Source organism: Lissotriton vulgaris, chromosome 4_1 (genome assembly GCF_964263255.1).
Source record: "Lissotriton vulgaris chromosome 4_1, aLisVul1.2, whole genome shotgun sequence".
NCBI lineage: Eukaryota > Metazoa > Chordata > Amphibia > Caudata > Salamandridae > Lissotriton > Lissotriton vulgaris.
In genome coordinates this window covers 228,646,985-228,664,207 of record NC_141691.1, presented here as the reverse complement: position 1 = coordinate 228,664,207, position 17,223 = coordinate 228,646,985, and the positions used below count along the sequence as shown (strand labels likewise).

Here is a 17,223-nt window from a genome sequence, read left to right as displayed (position 1 = left end):
AACCAGCCGTGCGACATAAATGAACGCCCAATCCAGCCCTGCAAGGATTCTAACCAAGGCCTTCCACGTTACATGCATATAGCAGGCACAATGACACTGAAACCTTCTCCACAAACTGCATGACTTGATTTCACAAATATCTCTACAACATGCAAACGAACCCACTGTGCTATCTTACTAGGTTTTAAACATGCCATATGCACCTAATGCGCACAGTATACCCACTCACTTGTTTTATGATCATTCAAACCTGGGATTAGGAGTTGATAAACAGATGACAGCAGCAAGTGTACAAACCATCATGGCTGCATTATATCATAAAATATAACAGGCACACGTGTAGCCAGTGCCATCGTGAGTCAGATATACATGACCAGCAGTCCAGAAACGGCTATGCTATTAAGGCTCAGGGACTCAAACCACCAATCGCGGCAAAATAAGTGCAACTTAATCTTGCTCTGTTAAAGATGGCAAACTTGACCATTTTACCATTCATGACACATAAAATTAGCATTACTGACCAGCATGAATAACAAACCAATATTCATGCATGAGCTTGTTCATATGCTAAGCAGATGGAGCCAAGTATCCACAAAAAAACACAAAACGGGAAGAAAGAAATGCAACAAAAATACGTAGAACAAAGACTACAAAGCCCAACTCCACCTGCAGGGAAAACTGCTGTGAATTCAGAGTATACTGACCATCTCCGGTTAATAATTATCGAAGTCTGTGACTATGAGAGTAAGCACAAAGGGCATAGTGGTGATATTATCTGGATCGGAATCCCTAAATGTGCCCCACATAAAAAAATAAAAAAGCTCATCCACATTCGGTTATATTCTTTGCATCCTGGTATCTGGAGTGTTTAAACAGGATGACTACTACAAATCCCAGATCACGCAGGAACAAAATGGGTGATCTTGCTAAACTCAGCATTGGATAATTCAAGAACTAGACTAGAATGTGGAACAACTGAAAGTCGGCTAAATTGGATAGCAATGTATCCTGCAACCTAATGTTTAACGAGTTAGAAAAAATGATGCACATTATATTCCCGGATGATTAACGCTGAATATTGTGCAATTTGATTCTTGAACCTGTAGCGTTTAGAATACCGATTATAAATATACCCAATAATATGTTCATATAAGCTATGTGAGTCCTAGTTAAGTGACATACTACTGTGTTAATTTTATGATAGCTCTTGGTTAGCTAGTTACTTCAAAAACTACCAACACTGCTCAGTGGCTGTTCTGATGACAGCTCTGAAATGGAACAGAATGTGTACGCCTTGCACTTCTCACTCGGTGTGAGCGAAAGTTCAACCCGGACTCCTCATTTTTGCATCTTACTTGCAAAGTACATCCAAAGATCTGACAAACTTGAATGACCTCAAAGACCCAGAACACTTAAAAAAATCTGCAGACTACCACCCAACCCACATTACTCAAACTGTGCAGTCTATAAACCTTCGTACCACTCTCCTCAGCTGCAGCTTCCCTGTGCTTGACACTAGAAACATGTTTCTTGATGAAGACTCAGAAGATCCAGAGTGACCGCCGACCCCGGCTCACTTCCAGGGAAGGGCAAGCACAGGCGACTCACTAGTAGTGATCGCGTCTGCCATGTTAAAGTAACCCTTTTTCAGCCACGGTAAAAAGAATTGCGAAGAAAATAGCATGCGCATAAATTCCTGATACAAATAGAAACTCGCCACAAGAAAAAAGAAAAAGGTGCATTTTATCCTAATAAAGATTCAAATAACTTATAGAACTCAACACTTCTAGATAATACATATTTCTTTTTCAATAAAGCGAATGTACAATTTTTCTCTTCTTAGTAGGTTACTCTCTTTACTTAAGATAAAAAAAACTGTCAGTTTTCTTTACAAACCGAATCTATTGCAATACTAATAGACCAAGTTAAAATGGCCGCTAAGTTCGTACCCTAGAAAGGGTGGGTTGCATGCTCCCGTCGAAGACTCGCTTTAATATTGTGTAACCAGGAGCGGGCCGTCTTATTGGCTAACTTTTTTCAATAACAAAAAAATACAAGCATTGGCCGCGTGGCAGTAAAGCCGTGCGGTAGTGAAAGTGGCAGCAGGGGGAGGGGGCATGGGCGATTTCCTTTCAGAAGCGTGCCACCATATGGTGACCCGTGCTCCCGAAAGGAAAATTGCCAAGATGTGCACGCGTTGCACTTTTTTTTGTGGAAAAAAGCTCTGCCGATGGCATTAGGTCCCCTCCTAAGCAGTGCATGTGCGCTGCGTAGGCGAGACCCAAAAAGAGGTACAGCAATTGTTGGGTTTTTAAAGCCCTGTGGTGGAAGTTGGGGGGTGGGAAGGGGTGTACAGACAGAACCGTGAGTGCAGGACTTTTACTCGATGAGCCACTGACAGTGTAGCACCAGAGGTGGTGGAGGGAGAAGTGGCAGGAAATCAAGTACAGGGTTTTATAAAAATAATTTAGACAAGGGGTGTGCGACATCGCATAATTTGATTTTGCATTATAATAAATTTCAGCAAAAGTATGCAAAAATAAATCAAAATTCAAAACTGGAATTTGGTGCTGTATTTTAGAGCTAAATTTGTACTTGTGCCTATTTTGGACGCGAGGATACATTTTGTGCTACATAAAATAGTGCAAAAAAGACAAAATCACGGAACAGCCACTGCTCGTATCCGTCTTGAGTTCCTGCGCAATCGCAGTACATTTTTACAGCGAATGGCGCGTGTGTTTGTTAAATTTTTATCATGAATAGCTCGTAATTTCAAATGTGGCATAATAGTGTGATTTCGAGAATTTCTCTTAACAAGATTAATGCAAAATTAATGAATTTACACCTATGAGGCAGACATACAGAGAGAGCTGATTACCACATGTTGGCAAATGGTGTAAAATGCCGGGTATAGATTTAAAAAATATATATTTTAGTGGCAGCGAAGAGAGCACTACTGAAGGTGGTCGTGGTGGATGGCAGAACGCTGGGTATTCTGTGTGTGTATTATTTTTGTACCTATAATCATTAACATTTGATGCTTAAATTTGACTTTTATGTGATCACTTCTAAATGAATTGTTATGGGTTTGCCTATGTATTCTCAATACAATTCAAACAGCAATCAAGTAATGTGAATCTGCACTGGCATATATATGAAGGTTCAACATAAATATTAAAAAAATATCTTTGTAATAATCTTGGTACAACTGCATCTGCGAGGTCAAACATATATGTCGGGGGAGAAAAGCAGCTACTCCAGTGCTTCCTGCAACCCAATCAAACAGCCCCTTCGACAGGTTCTCACCCAGTCTCCTAGGTCAGGGCAACATAACACAAGCATTTGCAAAGGGCATGTTCATCCCTTAAGGCATTTTGGTGCTGAATAACTGGTGTTTGTGGTTAACCAACTAAACAATATTACATTTTTCAACCTCAGAAGAATGATGTGGCTAAGTGAACTTGCCGGGATGTGAACCTGCGGCCATGACATCAAACACAGATTTCTGGAGTGGTTGCATGAAGTCAGAGCTACCAGACACAGCAGGAAAACACTGTGCACCCTTGGCCCACACCATCCATCACAGTTTGAAAGATGTGGGCACAAGGTACGTCAGCTCCCACTCGCACGCTGGCACACTCACTCACAAAAGAAGCAACTTTTATTCTCAGTCAAAACAAGCATTTACAATGCAACGGTTTCGCCTTTGTAAAAGTTAGAGCTATTGGCATTGTAAATGACAATTTTATTTATGTGTTGGTTTTGAAAACAGATAAATAAATGGCATTGTCATTTACAATGCCAATCGCTTAATCTCTCGCAAATGCGAGACCTATTGCATTTGCACCCACACACACAGAGAGCCACACACACACACACACACACACAGAGCCACCCACACATAGAGCCACCTACAAAATAAAAGCTAGCCACACAGACAGAGCCCCAACACACACAGAGCCCCAACGCGCACAGAGCCCCAACGCGCACAGAGCCCCAACGCGCACAGAGCCCCAACGCGCACAGAGCCCCAACGCACACAGAGGGAGAGTGTGTGAGAGTGAGGGAAGGAAGGATAGAGGAAGGGAGGAAGAGAGAGAGGGAGGGAAGGATCGAGGGAGGGAGGAAGAGAGAGAGGGAGAGTGGGAGGGAGGGAGGGAAGGATAGAGGGCGGGAGGAAGAGAGAGAGAGGGAGGGAAGGATCGAGGGAGGAAGAGAGAGAGGGAGAGTGGGAGGGAGGGAAGGATAGAGGGAGGGAGGAAGAGAGATGGGAGGGAGGAAGAGACATAGGGAGGGAGGGAAGGAGGGAGAGAGAGAGAGGGAAGGAATCGGGAAAGAGAAAGAGGGAGGGAGGGAAGGAGAGAGAGAGGGAAGGAGGGAGAGGGTGGGAGGGAAGGAGGGAGAGAGTGGGAGGGAAGGAGGGAGAGAGAGAGAGGGAGGGAGGGGAGCCCAGCAATTCACTTACTTTGACTTCCGCTTGGCTTTTATGATTAGGTGACGGACTGAACAATCCAGATTCGAGAAAGTGTCTAAGATTCTTCACAGAAAGATTCCTTCCTCCCCTCCCCCGCACTCCAGTGCCTCTCTCGTCCCTTAAAATTTCAGAAGTAAAAACAAACTTTACTCAGCCTTCCAAATATTTAAACAAAAACGCCGATCTGTAGCACCCAGGATGAAACTGTCTAACACAAAGTTGGCAAGGGGTATGTCATTACAGGGGTAAAGTACAGAGAGTGCTTTAATTGGTTTTATCCGGTGGCATGTGTACAAAAGTTCGATTGAGTCTGAAGGCAAACTGTTCGTGGGGACATTCAGATCCTATAACAACATCCCTGCTCTAAAACCACGGGAAGAAAATGGCTAGCATTCTTTAAAAATGAAACACTTTCTAAAGACGAAAAAAAAGAGAGAGAAGCACAGAAATAGCTTTTCCTGTAACGGTCTTCAAGCAGCAGCTCAAACAGTGTAGAGGAGACACAGGCAGCTAACGACAGACAGTGAGTAAAGTTGAGGGATGCGCCGGCTGCAGACGCAGGTGTGACTCCGGTGTGACATTTCCACCCACACTCCGCACATGCGTCGACGACACCCTGAGCGTTATGACACTGCGCACACCTTATGCAGTGAGTTTGGGGACAAAGGAAGCGCCGAGGCAAGGGGGAGGAAGCGAATCAATCACAGGTCACGTCCCTGCACGCAAAGCAGCTGATGATGCAACGATGCGTGTAAAGGAATACGGACAGCATTATGGCTTTTAGGTGAAGGCATAGCCAAAATGATGAAAATGAACTCTATTATAATTAAATGTTGATAAATTTATCCTAAGGATATCCTGAAATTCTTGCACGAACAGTACACTTTTTTGATCTTTAAGCTGCTGCTTTAATTATGCTGGTTGACCTGACCTGCCTTTCCTTTTCCCCTCAGTGCTTGCTCTGGTAGCAGACATTGTGACCTCAGCGTGCAACTGTAATAAGTTATTACAGTTGTCATTTCTTTAAAATCAGCGAGTGGGTGTGTCACCAAGTCACCTATTATAAAGAAATGAGCAATGGGGTTTTTATACAGGGTTTGCAGCATCCCATATATTATAATCGACTGAACTAAACACAATTAGTTGTTATCCAGCGCACACACCCTAAATTGACGTTTTATATAAGCGATGGCGAAAAAAAGGAAAAATAAAATATTTGTCAAGGGTCACACAATTTGGCTTCTTTCAATGGGCGCACCCTCAACACCCGCGCGATCTCACCCTCTTTGAGTCTCAAAAAGTGGAGAAAAATCAACAGGTAACATTTAGTAGGTGTGTGCCTTCACTGAGTAGAGAAGGGCACTGTCTACAACACACATATATCACCCTCCAAATGTTGCATGCTGGTGTGACTTTATAAAAAACACGAAAGGGCATACGCATGAAGCCTTTCTCGTAGCAATGCTGGCTGTTGCACAACTAGCGCCAAGTCTCTTATGTAACTTTACATGAGGGGAGTTACGCAAGAGTGACAGTCCTTTGCTATACACAGCCAGTGCCCTATAAACACCAGCCTGCCACAGAGCAGTGTAAACAGTATTGTATAACTGCATCGCCTATGATGGTTGCGCGCCTTCATGTAAACGAGCTGCTCCCGTCCTAGGAGTCTTTTTTTTGGCAAGTGAACATTTGCCTTCCGGTCACGGACCAACGCCAGCAGCCAAAGAGTTAGATTAAAAAAATTAAAAAAGGAGCGCTGTAAAATCGGATTGCCAGAGCCAAAATGAGAGGGTTTAAATGATGTGGCGGGAAAAGCGCTAGAAAGCTGGCATGGGCTCGGGTGACGGCATTTTTACTGTGTTTAGTAACTGGAGACACGGCGCAGCCCTGCAGCCCCGCCGGGAGCCTGACACAGAATGTGCAATCCCACAAAACCCTTCATGCCGAGGGGACAGCTCATCGGCGCATTCCTGCAATCTCACCCCAAGCCCGGTGCCCAATCGGCTCAGTCACGCGTTCCGCCGCCAGGACACCTCAGGCGACTTACAGCCCTAATTTATATAGAAATAATTCCGAGCCCTCCAGGGCTGGGCGTCTGCTGGATGCCCCGGGACACCTGCCAGCCTGCTCCCCGGGCGGATAGAGAGATAAAAGGTGCGGGACTGACGGACATGATGGGTGAATCACCGAGCACAGGTCACGGTGATAAAGTATCCGGAAGCAAAACACGGCATGGTCTCTGTCACTGTGCCAAAGTATGAAATCACTGCTAAGGTTGAAGCATGACGCAGCAGCATTACTTGTAATGGCAAACGGAAACAGATGAGAAGCGGAGGGGCGAGGGGAGGGGAGGAAGAAATAAAAAGCCAAAAGGAAAGGACGAGGGAGAGAATGGGAAAGTAACAAGAATGAAAGTGAAGTGTAGGCACGAAGGAAACAAAATTAAAATGGAGGAAATAAAAATGTAGAGATAAGAGGTGGGAACAAGGAAGGATATAAAACTGGGAGACAAAGAGGAAAAAAGTCAGGTCCCGGGCCGGCAGCCAATCACAGCGCGGCCCGGGAAATGACGTCACAGGAGTGTCCCGGGCCGGCAGCCAATCACAGCGCGGCCCGGGACAAAGGGGCGGGACTTAAAAAAAGCCCGAGAAACGCCCCCGAATCGCGTTTTTCCGAGAAAGCGTGATTGACAGCCTCTGTCTCCCAATGGCTAGCCTCCATTTATGGAGCTAGCCAATGGGAAACAGAGGCGGTCCGAACATCCATACTGTTGACAAAAGTTTTCGATCTGGGAGGGGCACTTAGTGCCCTCGCCAGGTTGAAACCTAAAAACACACAGCCAACTGGGAACAAGTAGCATTCAATCTGCAAGTGTGAACTGGGATTCCTGGTCGAGCAAGAAGCAACCAACTGAAATCAGACCCCAGTCACCCATCAAACAAGGCGTTCAGGTGAGAGAGGAGGGAGAATCGCTGCCCTGAGTTGAAACCCTTCCATTGTCAGTTAAAAGTCATCCATCCTATGGCCAATAACAAGCCAATCAACATTTACTCATACTGTATGATAATCATTAACACGATATTACTCCAACTATAAACTTGATATTCTTGTGACTATGCATGAACTCAAGAGAATTCACTTAGTGTTCGCATCTGCGCTCTACTGCACAGCTTTCGCAAGTGAACACTGTTCCAAGGAAGAGGCTGTGGGTTCAATATGAGGTTTACAGTTCTTAGAACCAGCAGACCCGAAATCTAAACCTAGCTTCAGCATTCGTCCTTGCCAGCCATCTTCAAAACCAACTGCATCATCTACAAAGCCATCACGACCAGCACCCTGGCCTATCTCATTGACACATTCACCACCTCTGTGGCTTTTGGCACACCCACAGGCAGGACAGCATCAGACTGGAGACTAAGTAGTATTAAAAAAAGAAAGAACCAGGTAGGAGGCATCTACATCTACGCACCCAGGGTTAGAATGACATCCACAAAGCCTGCCAAAAACCCAGCCCCAATTTACGAAGGAGGTAGAGGCTCACCTCTTTAAAAAGCACTACACCATGCACCAGTGGCAGTCCAGGTTCAACCTTTGAAACCACTGCTCCTCACATCACGCACTGTCTTGGACCCTGCACAGCTTTCAGCTGCCTTCTGGCTACGTTTGGGCTAGATAAACAGTGTATATCTACACACAGAGCATGACTGTATTCTCAAATTGAAAACATATGTAATGTGAATAAAAAATATGCATTGGCAAAGCTGACCAGTCTGAATTTAATGTGGAATGCATGTACACAGCATTTGTGCATGCCTGCGCAAGCTTATTTAAGCCAGCCAAGTTGGGTATGCCAATGTTTATCGGTGTATTCGGCCGCTCCAGTGTACTATTTGAAGGTTGTGATTAAAAGATGAAAAAACCCTACTGCCATGAAAAAATAACAACAAAAAATTACGTGTGATAGATCATTTTACAAGGTGTTAACGATCCCATAATACATTGCAATGGAAGCACAAAATAGGAGGCGGAATTATACAACCAAATGCGAATAGCTTGAAGTTAGAATAGATACTAATAGGCATACAAACAAAAATTGTAGAAATTGGTCATGCACAATAAGCTGTCTCTTGAAATCTAAACACCCATTTGGGGTCTTGTGTTGTGCAAATGACATGCATTAGAACAGTAGTACATTCATTCTGGTTCGCGTTAGAAAGTTTCAACTCGAACCCCCACACCATGCCTATTTACGGCTCTCTCAGGTTCCGAATGTTCCGGGTAGAACAAAAATGTCTCTCCAATACACAACCAAACTCCTTAGACCTGAGACTGTCTGGACTGTATCAAATGTATAAAGGAAGGAGCAGTTATGGGTAAAACAATGATCAAAACCAGCAATACATTCCGAAGTTACCTGTTCATCTTCACTGTCCGTTCCGCCTAAACTCAGAGAACTTCGGTGCTCCACAGGCTTAAATGACTGCAAGTCAAAACAAAAAACATGAAGTCTTTGGAAGTACTGGCCTTTTGCATACATATGAAAAACAATGAAGAGCACGAAAGACACCTCATCTTTGATGCACTACTGTTAAATCTTGCATACTGCATTTGTGTTCAATAGTGTGCTACACAATGAATGGGTGGCAGAGTGGGTGTTTGCAGAAGCACTGCTGAGGGGTTTGTTTTTAGTTTTTATGTTTCAACCATTCAGTCCTTTTTGTAGGTTATTTTGTATCATATACACACACACAGACGTTATGTTATTGTATTTTTAGCACACACATACATACTTGTGGGGATTACATCGAGTAAAAACCATTGGCCACGCCAATATTTTTGGCTTAAGAATGAAAGTGCCTCTTGTGTCATTGATCTGTTTAGGCACTCATGAAGTCCTCATACATGCACATTGTCACTCATCTATGCACTCATACATTCATTCATCCATCCATCCATCCATCCATCCACAGCCTTATTCTTGCTTTCATTCTCTGACACAACCGCAATAAAACAGACACAAACTCAACAACGTATGCAAGGTAAATTTTAAGAACAAAAGCAGGAGAAAGAAAGCATGCTGCCCTCTACACACGACGGGCAAATGCTTACAATAATGAAACTAAACATAGCAGTTGCTGATGGTATTGCAAAGGTATAGTAAACATGTAAACAGTCTACCACCGTTTTAAAGTTCAAGCATGGTGCCACATGTATAACCAATGGACTGGTCAACTTGGAATGGTAAAACAATGATTCACTATGAAAAACAGCATTCCAAAATGGTATACTGCCCATATTGACTTTAGAGGTAGTGGCCACATGGGATGCGACGCACTGCACATGAAATGAGCAGCAAGCAAGCAAATCGTTAGCACTGCCTGGAGAGCTGTAGCATCCTCTTAATACACATTAAAATAAAAAGAGAAGCAGCAAAGAAATTAAAGGGAACAATCAAACGAGAAAATTCAAAATGAAAGGATTGTCAAACCAGCCCGACACTGACGCACAATAATTTTCAGGTGAATGTACCCCTGTAATAAGAAAATGCCATCATTCACAATGCAAGCGAGTCAATGACAGATGTAGACTGAACCAGTACCCCATGCAGTACGCAGTCATATATGGAAGCAGTGTAGAAATGATACTCTGACATATCAATGGCAGAACAGAGCTGACCCAAAGGCCCCCTATGTATCTATCTGAAAATACTTATATATATATATATATATATATATATATATATATATATATATATCCACACACATACAATGTATTTATTTCCCACAAGGCAACCATCAGACGTACAGTCATAAATTCATAGTATACAAATTTACAGCTGGCAAAGCAAAGTTGCAAAATACTATGGGCCAGATGCACGACCTGCCAAATAGCGCCTCGTAATTGCGTCGCATTGGCGTCTCACAGTTTGCGAGGTGCTATTTGGCATGTACAACAGTGTGTTTAACATTGTTTTCGATTCTCAATGGGGTCGCAAATTGAGAGGCTCACGAATATTAACGAGCCTCTCGCAATTTGCGAGCCCATTGGGAATGACAGGCCCTCCCAGGGATGGTGGCTTGCTGGGCTCAGCAGACCACCATGTCTGGTACTGCTTTTAAATAAAGCAGCTTAAAAAAAAAAAAACGAGTCACTTTTTCCTTAAAGGAAAACGGAATGCATTTGAAAAAGAAAAAATGAAACGTTTTTGTTTAATTTTTTTTAAGGGCAGTCATTGGTCCCTGGGACCACTGCCTGCCCTTAAAAAATAAAATTGCATGCATTTGCAAAGGGGAAGGGGTCCCTTATGGACACCTTCCCTTTTTCGAATGCCTTACCTCCTACTTGTATTAGGTGGTAATTTGCGTGTGCTTTGCGACTGCAATAGCGGTCACAATACATTGGTACATAGCTGTGCGGTCGCTATTAGGAAGGGAACGCCCCTTCCTAATAGCGAGTCGCAAAACAATATTTTGTGAGTCGCAATTTATTTACGACTCACAAAATACAGTTTGTACATGGGCCCATGCTTTTTAGCATGCGCAAACAGGTCTACGAACGGTTTATGCATGCTAAAAAGCATTGTACATCTGGCGCCTATATCTCTTAAAATGGCGTAACAGGGATTCTGACTGACAAACCATTGGTACTAAAGATTTGCATTGAGGGAGCAGCCAGCACCATTACCCTTGCCTACTTTAGAAATCTATGGGATTCTATATAACAAAAACCTAATTGTAGGCCTTCTTTCAGAATATTAACAATCCGCCCTTAGATGCCTCTTTACTTTAACGTATGCTTTTCACAATTAATATATCAGGCCTACTGCCCTTATCGTAACATTTAATAACAATCAGGGATACAGCCTTGGCTTGTCACCATTAACCATCATAAGCCCATTGTATGGAATTTAAGCTTTCTGGCATACAGTCCTGGAAACAGAAATGAATACACAATTACAGCTAGCAAAGCAAAATATTCTCTTGCCTAAGAGTCTGAGACAGATTATTGTAGTGCATATCTTCTATCCCCAGTTTGTTTGGGTAGATCACTAACAACAAAACTCTTGCCTACTACGGTGATCTGCGAAATTCCATATAACAAAATACCTTCCGAAAGGCTTTAGCATAGTGTAATACCAATCCATAATTAAAAGTCTATTGTTTTTGACACTTGCTTTTCACATAAGGTTGGTGAAGCCTACTGACTGCACACAGCTATGATCACAGGTTTGACACCTTAACCAACTCAGTCCTGCTATAAAGAGTATTAACTTTGCCACAAGTCACAAATGTGCAGTACAAGCAGTCTTTTTAGTGACAGCATACAAATGTGGCCCAATCAAATCCTGCACCCAGGGAAACCAACATGTGGATAGAGCCAAACCCTTCTCTCAGTGGCACTCTCACATTTCTTTTTTGTTCAAGCCAGAACTAAAAATCCATGATCATCACTGTAGGTCTGGGCTCTCAAATCTAAAACTCCACTTTAAAGCCTGACTTTAATGACTGTTCTCCTCCCAGATGTGCTACTACATTACAATGTCATGTTTCTTCCCCCTTAAAGTTCAAGTTCAGGCAGCCATACTGCTGCTGGCTCATGAGGCTGCATAAATAAACACATGACGCTACATAAATAAACACAATGATCATGGCTGAATGGGGGGCAATAACTTTTTAGGTCTCGCTTGCAAAATCTTTTCCTTCTTAAAACTTTTTTTTAAATGCTTAGCAACGCCAATTATTTACCATTGGTTAGCTTCACGTCACTCTCATTTCTTTGCTTTTCATTGGTCTGCTTGGGCCGGTTTCATTTTCTCCTTCATGAGTTTGTCCCTTCTAGGGTGCATGGACCACGTAAAGATTAATAGCTTAGTTCATGTCCTTCTGCTGCTCATGTTCTGATTCAGGTACTTTAAAAACAATCCTGCTTCCTTCATTGTTGGTGCTTCCTAATAATCGTTGCTTGCCTGTTGTTGCGAGTGCAGCCTAGCTTTAAGGTTTCATGAGTGTTGCATTCGATTTGCATAAAGATTTTTGTGGCTGCAATGGAGTATTCTTCAGCATCCATTAAATTGTTGGAAATCTTTCTTTTAGGTCATTATTTGCTTTTGATGGCTGTTTCAGTTTTGATAATTCCTGCTTCAATGAATTCAGATGTCAGAGTACTTTGGCCATGTAAGGTTTAGCTTAATTTGTAATATATTCTGTGAAAATTACTATATGCTCGCTTGCTCATCTTGTGAAAGGCTCTTCAACCCATTTAGAACTGTTTCCTCTGACATAACTATTGCAGTCTCAGAGAATCTTTATTGTTACACCGAGGTCTTAAATGCTGCTGAGCTCACTTTATTTCAGTCTCCCCTGGCCGACTTCATCCTCTTCTGCTGGGCACGTGTGTTTTATGCTGATCCACTTTGCTGGATCGAAAGAAAGTAAAGCAGTGATTGAAAATATGCCAGCGGTGTCACGATGTGACCTTTTAGACATATGTTCTTCAGCACTGCAAAGTTACCCAGATCTATGCTGTAGTGTCATGTGAGTTAGCAATGACTGACCCTTTTGGCTCCTGATGGACTCTGTAGAACTGTGACATAAGTGCTGGAGTGTACCGAAATTAAGGGAGGTTTGGAATGTTGAGTTTGCGGTTAGACACAGAAGAATAAAACTTTGCTACGCCAAGCTCCATGTTTGGTGCAGTCATTAGCGGGTACCCAGACTGGGGTGGATGCTACACCTGGCGACGATACAAGGGGTAAGAAACACGAAATCTGCTCTCCCAGAGAGCTTGCTATGGTCCAGGAAACTTCTTGTGTGTGCCACGTGTGCCTCAGTGAAAGTGCAGAATTAACATTTTACATATGTGGAGTCAAAGCACAACTGTGTAAAGCAATTGAAGATAACAAAAGCTTTACTGGGAAGAATACATTGTTGGCCTAGAACTTGATGGCAAGGATGTAAAAAGAGGTACAGCGCTACTAACCAACTTAAAACTATACATCATGCGGAGTGATGACGTTATAGATGGATACTGAAAGGATTTGAAAGAGCAGCAAATCACGCTAGCAAACAGCAAGGTAATGCTGCGATCAGAAGTTCTCCGAGGGAGTGATCCACCAGGTGACAGACATTACAAAGAGATGCCTAACAACAAAGAAACTGAAATACAAGAAACGGTCATCTGCTCTCAGAACTGAGACAAGAGAGTCATCATACCACAACGCTGGGTGAAGTGGATCCAGAAGAATATGCAACAGCCCGACCCACGAGAAAGGTTCTATTCTTGACCTGATCATCTCCAAAGAGGAATCTATCCAACCCGAGTCCATCCAACCCTGTGACTGGTCAGATCATCATATTATCACATTCTTCATCAATGAAAAAGTTAAAGTTAACCGGGCTCAATTCTCCAAGCCCAAAGTCTGGAAAAGAGACATGAAGAAACTCAACCCAAACTCCCTACCCCTTAACAGTTGCAATCTCCTACTTCCACCGACAGGCGATACGGATGTTCAAACCTTGACTAACCACTATCTCAACGCTATGACCACGATAATTAATGAGGCTGCACCTATGCAGCTAAAAAGAGTCTCTACAAAAAGCTCCAATCCATGGTACGACGGGAGTCTCAATGAGGATAGACGAGACGTGCGAATGGCAGAGCGCACCTGGAGATCAGCTCCCTCTGCAATGCACCTAGAAGATCTGAAGAAAAAGAGAAACGCCTACTTCAGGAAAATAAAACGCTCAAAATCAGACTTCTTCAGCCTCCAGCTCGACCAAGCGAAAAACCGCCCGAGAAAACTGTTTGAGCTAATCAGATCGCAATCCAAGGATCAACCCCAACCACTCAACACGGTGCGTGAGGCTCCCTCCTGTGAAGACTTCGCTGCTTTCTTCATCCAAAAAACTGACAACATAAAGAGCGATCTCCTCACTGACGCAAGCCTCTACTCCAAACCCCAGTGCCTAGCACCAATTGAACCAAAAAACAATGCTACATGGTCAACTTTTGGCGCATACTCGGAAGAAGAAATTGGCAAACTGCTCAGCACCCTGAAACCATCCAATCACCTCACAGACCCCCTTCCTGCTACCGCAGTAAAAGACTTTACCCCTTTGCTTCTCCCTCTCTGGACTAAAATTATCAACAGCTCTCTCCAACAAGGAAGCATACCCGACTCTCTCAAAGTTGGTCAAGTCACACCTCTACTAAAGAAACCTACAGCCGACCCCTCTGATCTCAACAATTACCGGCCCATTACCAATATTCCCACTCTCGCCAAACTGCTGGAAAAATGCGCACAACTACAATTGACTAAACACATTGAACAATTTGATCTCCTCAACCCTCACCAGTCAGGCTTCCGAGCAGGACACAGTACAGAAACTGCTATGACTCACTTAATTGACGACGCACTTCAAATGCTGGACCAAAACGACACCTGCCTCCTCATCCTTCTGGATCTCTCTTCAGCATTCAACACCGTTAAACATGAGAATTTACTAGATCTACTAAAGACAAGAATGGGTTTATCTGGAACTGTTCTCAAGTGGTTCACTTCCTTTCTTAACAACAGGACGCAGAAATTCAAGAGCAACAACCTGATGTCCTCGCCAATACCTGTAACGCTAGGCGTCCCCCAAGGATCCTCTCTATCCCCAAATTTGTTCAACCTAGTCATGGAACCTCTCACCACCCTGCTACAAGCATCCAATGTACACTTTCACATGTACACCGATGACACTCAACTTTATCTCAAATTACAATCCCCCAAAGACATCTTGCTACTGAACTCAACGATCAGAGACACCCAATCCTGGCTTGCCGACAATCATCTCAAACTCAATGCCCTGAAAACAGAGTTCCTTCTGATCTCACCACCAGCGAAGATCTCCACTACGCAAATTTGGCTTAAACACCTAACTGCACTCAATGTACAACCCACCATCGTGGACTCAGCAAAATCTTTAGGCATAACACTCGACACCAATCTCAACATGCAGCAACATATCAGCAAGGCAACAAAGGGAGCGAACTTCCAGATCAATACCCTGAGGAAACTTAAACCCTTCCTCCCAGCCAAAGACTTCCAAACCGCAGTGCAAGCTCTAGTCATCCCTCAAATTGAATACGGCAGCACCGCCCTCTGCGGACTCCCCCTAACTACAACCGCACCACTGAGAGCTTCTCTAAACGCTGCAGCGAGACTCATCACTGGGTCAAAAAAGCACTCCCATATTACCCCTGACTTGAAATCCCTGAACTGGCTGCCTTTTGAAGCCAGAATACATATGAAAATCGCCTGCATGACACACAAGGCGGTACACCTAAACTCACCCTGCTACCTCGCTCAGAAACTGACAATCTCAGGCGGAGCGAGAAACACTAGAGGCGCAAACAATCTTCTGCTGAAACCTCGAAGATTCCGAAGGAAAAAACATATAAGCGCTCCTTCTCAGGAATGGCGCCTAGGATCTGGAACTCACTCCCTCCCGAAACCAGGCTCATCTCCTCCACTACACTCTTTAAAAAAGAAGTAAAAGCTATCCTCATGGCTAAATACACTTGAACTATTATCTCGAACTCTCTTAATACTCTGCTCCAATCTGTACTACATGTTTGACCCCTCTGCTTATTTGTATGAGTTGTCTTATTATTCACATGACTGGCTTTGCAGCCACCTATTTGTACTGTTTGATTTATTGATTTGTATGTCTGACTTTGCTCCCTCATGTACCCCTCTATGTAAAGCGCTCTGATATCTGCAAAGATCTTGTCCGCGCTATATAAAACTTTCTAAATAAAAAATAAATAAATAAGAGCCCAGGGTTGTGTTTATGGAGCTGTCCATACGAGAAGCAGCACCCAACCAAAGCTGCCGAGTGGTGTTCATAACAACTCCAGAGGTCTTCGAAGATTGAAAGCTGAGAGCGCCGATTGAAATTAGTTTTTTTTCCAATGGAGACCATGAAAGAGGCCACGTTTCCTTGTTTTTATCAAAGATGACCCAGAGGCCAGCATGTGACAAGGCTTCCGAGATGGGTTGTATAAACAAGATCACCAAGCAGCATCAGAAAAAAACACTACTTTCCACATCAGTAAGGTTCACCAATCGTTGCAATGCCGCCACCTTCCTGAAACCACCACCACCATTCGATAACGCCAAGAAGCAGAATACTGGCGATAGATGACTGCTTGGATAGAGATATTTGATGATTTCATTGATGAGGTAGAGGGCATTGCTAAAAAGATTATCAAATACCTTAAGAATCTTGCAGTGAAGGTGTAAAAGAAGTCATAATGAAAATGCTGTGAGCTGAAGAGAATTACATACTGTAAAATCAAAAAAGCCTTAAATCTCATGTTCAATCCAATGCCAAATGTAGATTACGAAAGATACATTTTCAGCAAGATTGACAGAAATTTGGTGAAATTATCAACAAATTTGTTGAGAGACTGCATACGCTCAAACACTGAAAGTCCAATTAATTTAATGACTAGGAAGCTATACGTCTCAGAGTTATTAATGGATACCTATTAGATTCATTCAGACGGCAAATGCTGAGAGAAACTCTTAGCCTCGAGCAAGTTCTCAGAGCTGCCAGAGCTGAGGGTCTTGTCGATCGACAAGCTGCCGACATAGAGGCCGGAGGTGCCCAGAGTGAGTCAGTCATGAATATAAAATTAATCCAAAACAAGGCAGAAGGACACAGAGTGATGTCTCCACAGAAAAATAAGTTGTGCTTCAG

At 43.4% G+C, this 17,223-nt stretch overlaps 1 protein-coding gene across 4 annotated transcripts in view; it reads right to left on the bottom strand.

Annotated features, from left to right (window-relative positions):
• KIAA1210 (KIAA1210 ortholog) overlaps positions 1-17,223 on the bottom strand; it is a 540,680-nt gene that overhangs the window by 107,336 nt on the left and 416,121 nt on the right. For all 4 annotated transcript variants that reach the window (XM_086918565.1, XM_086918567.1, XM_086918568.1 and 1 more), the window contains exon 6: positions 8,889-8,954. In XM_086918565.1, coding sequence (XP_086774691.1) covers positions 8,889-8,954 — 66 coding nt within the window. The remainder of the gene's footprint in view (positions 1-8,888; positions 8,955-17,223) is intronic.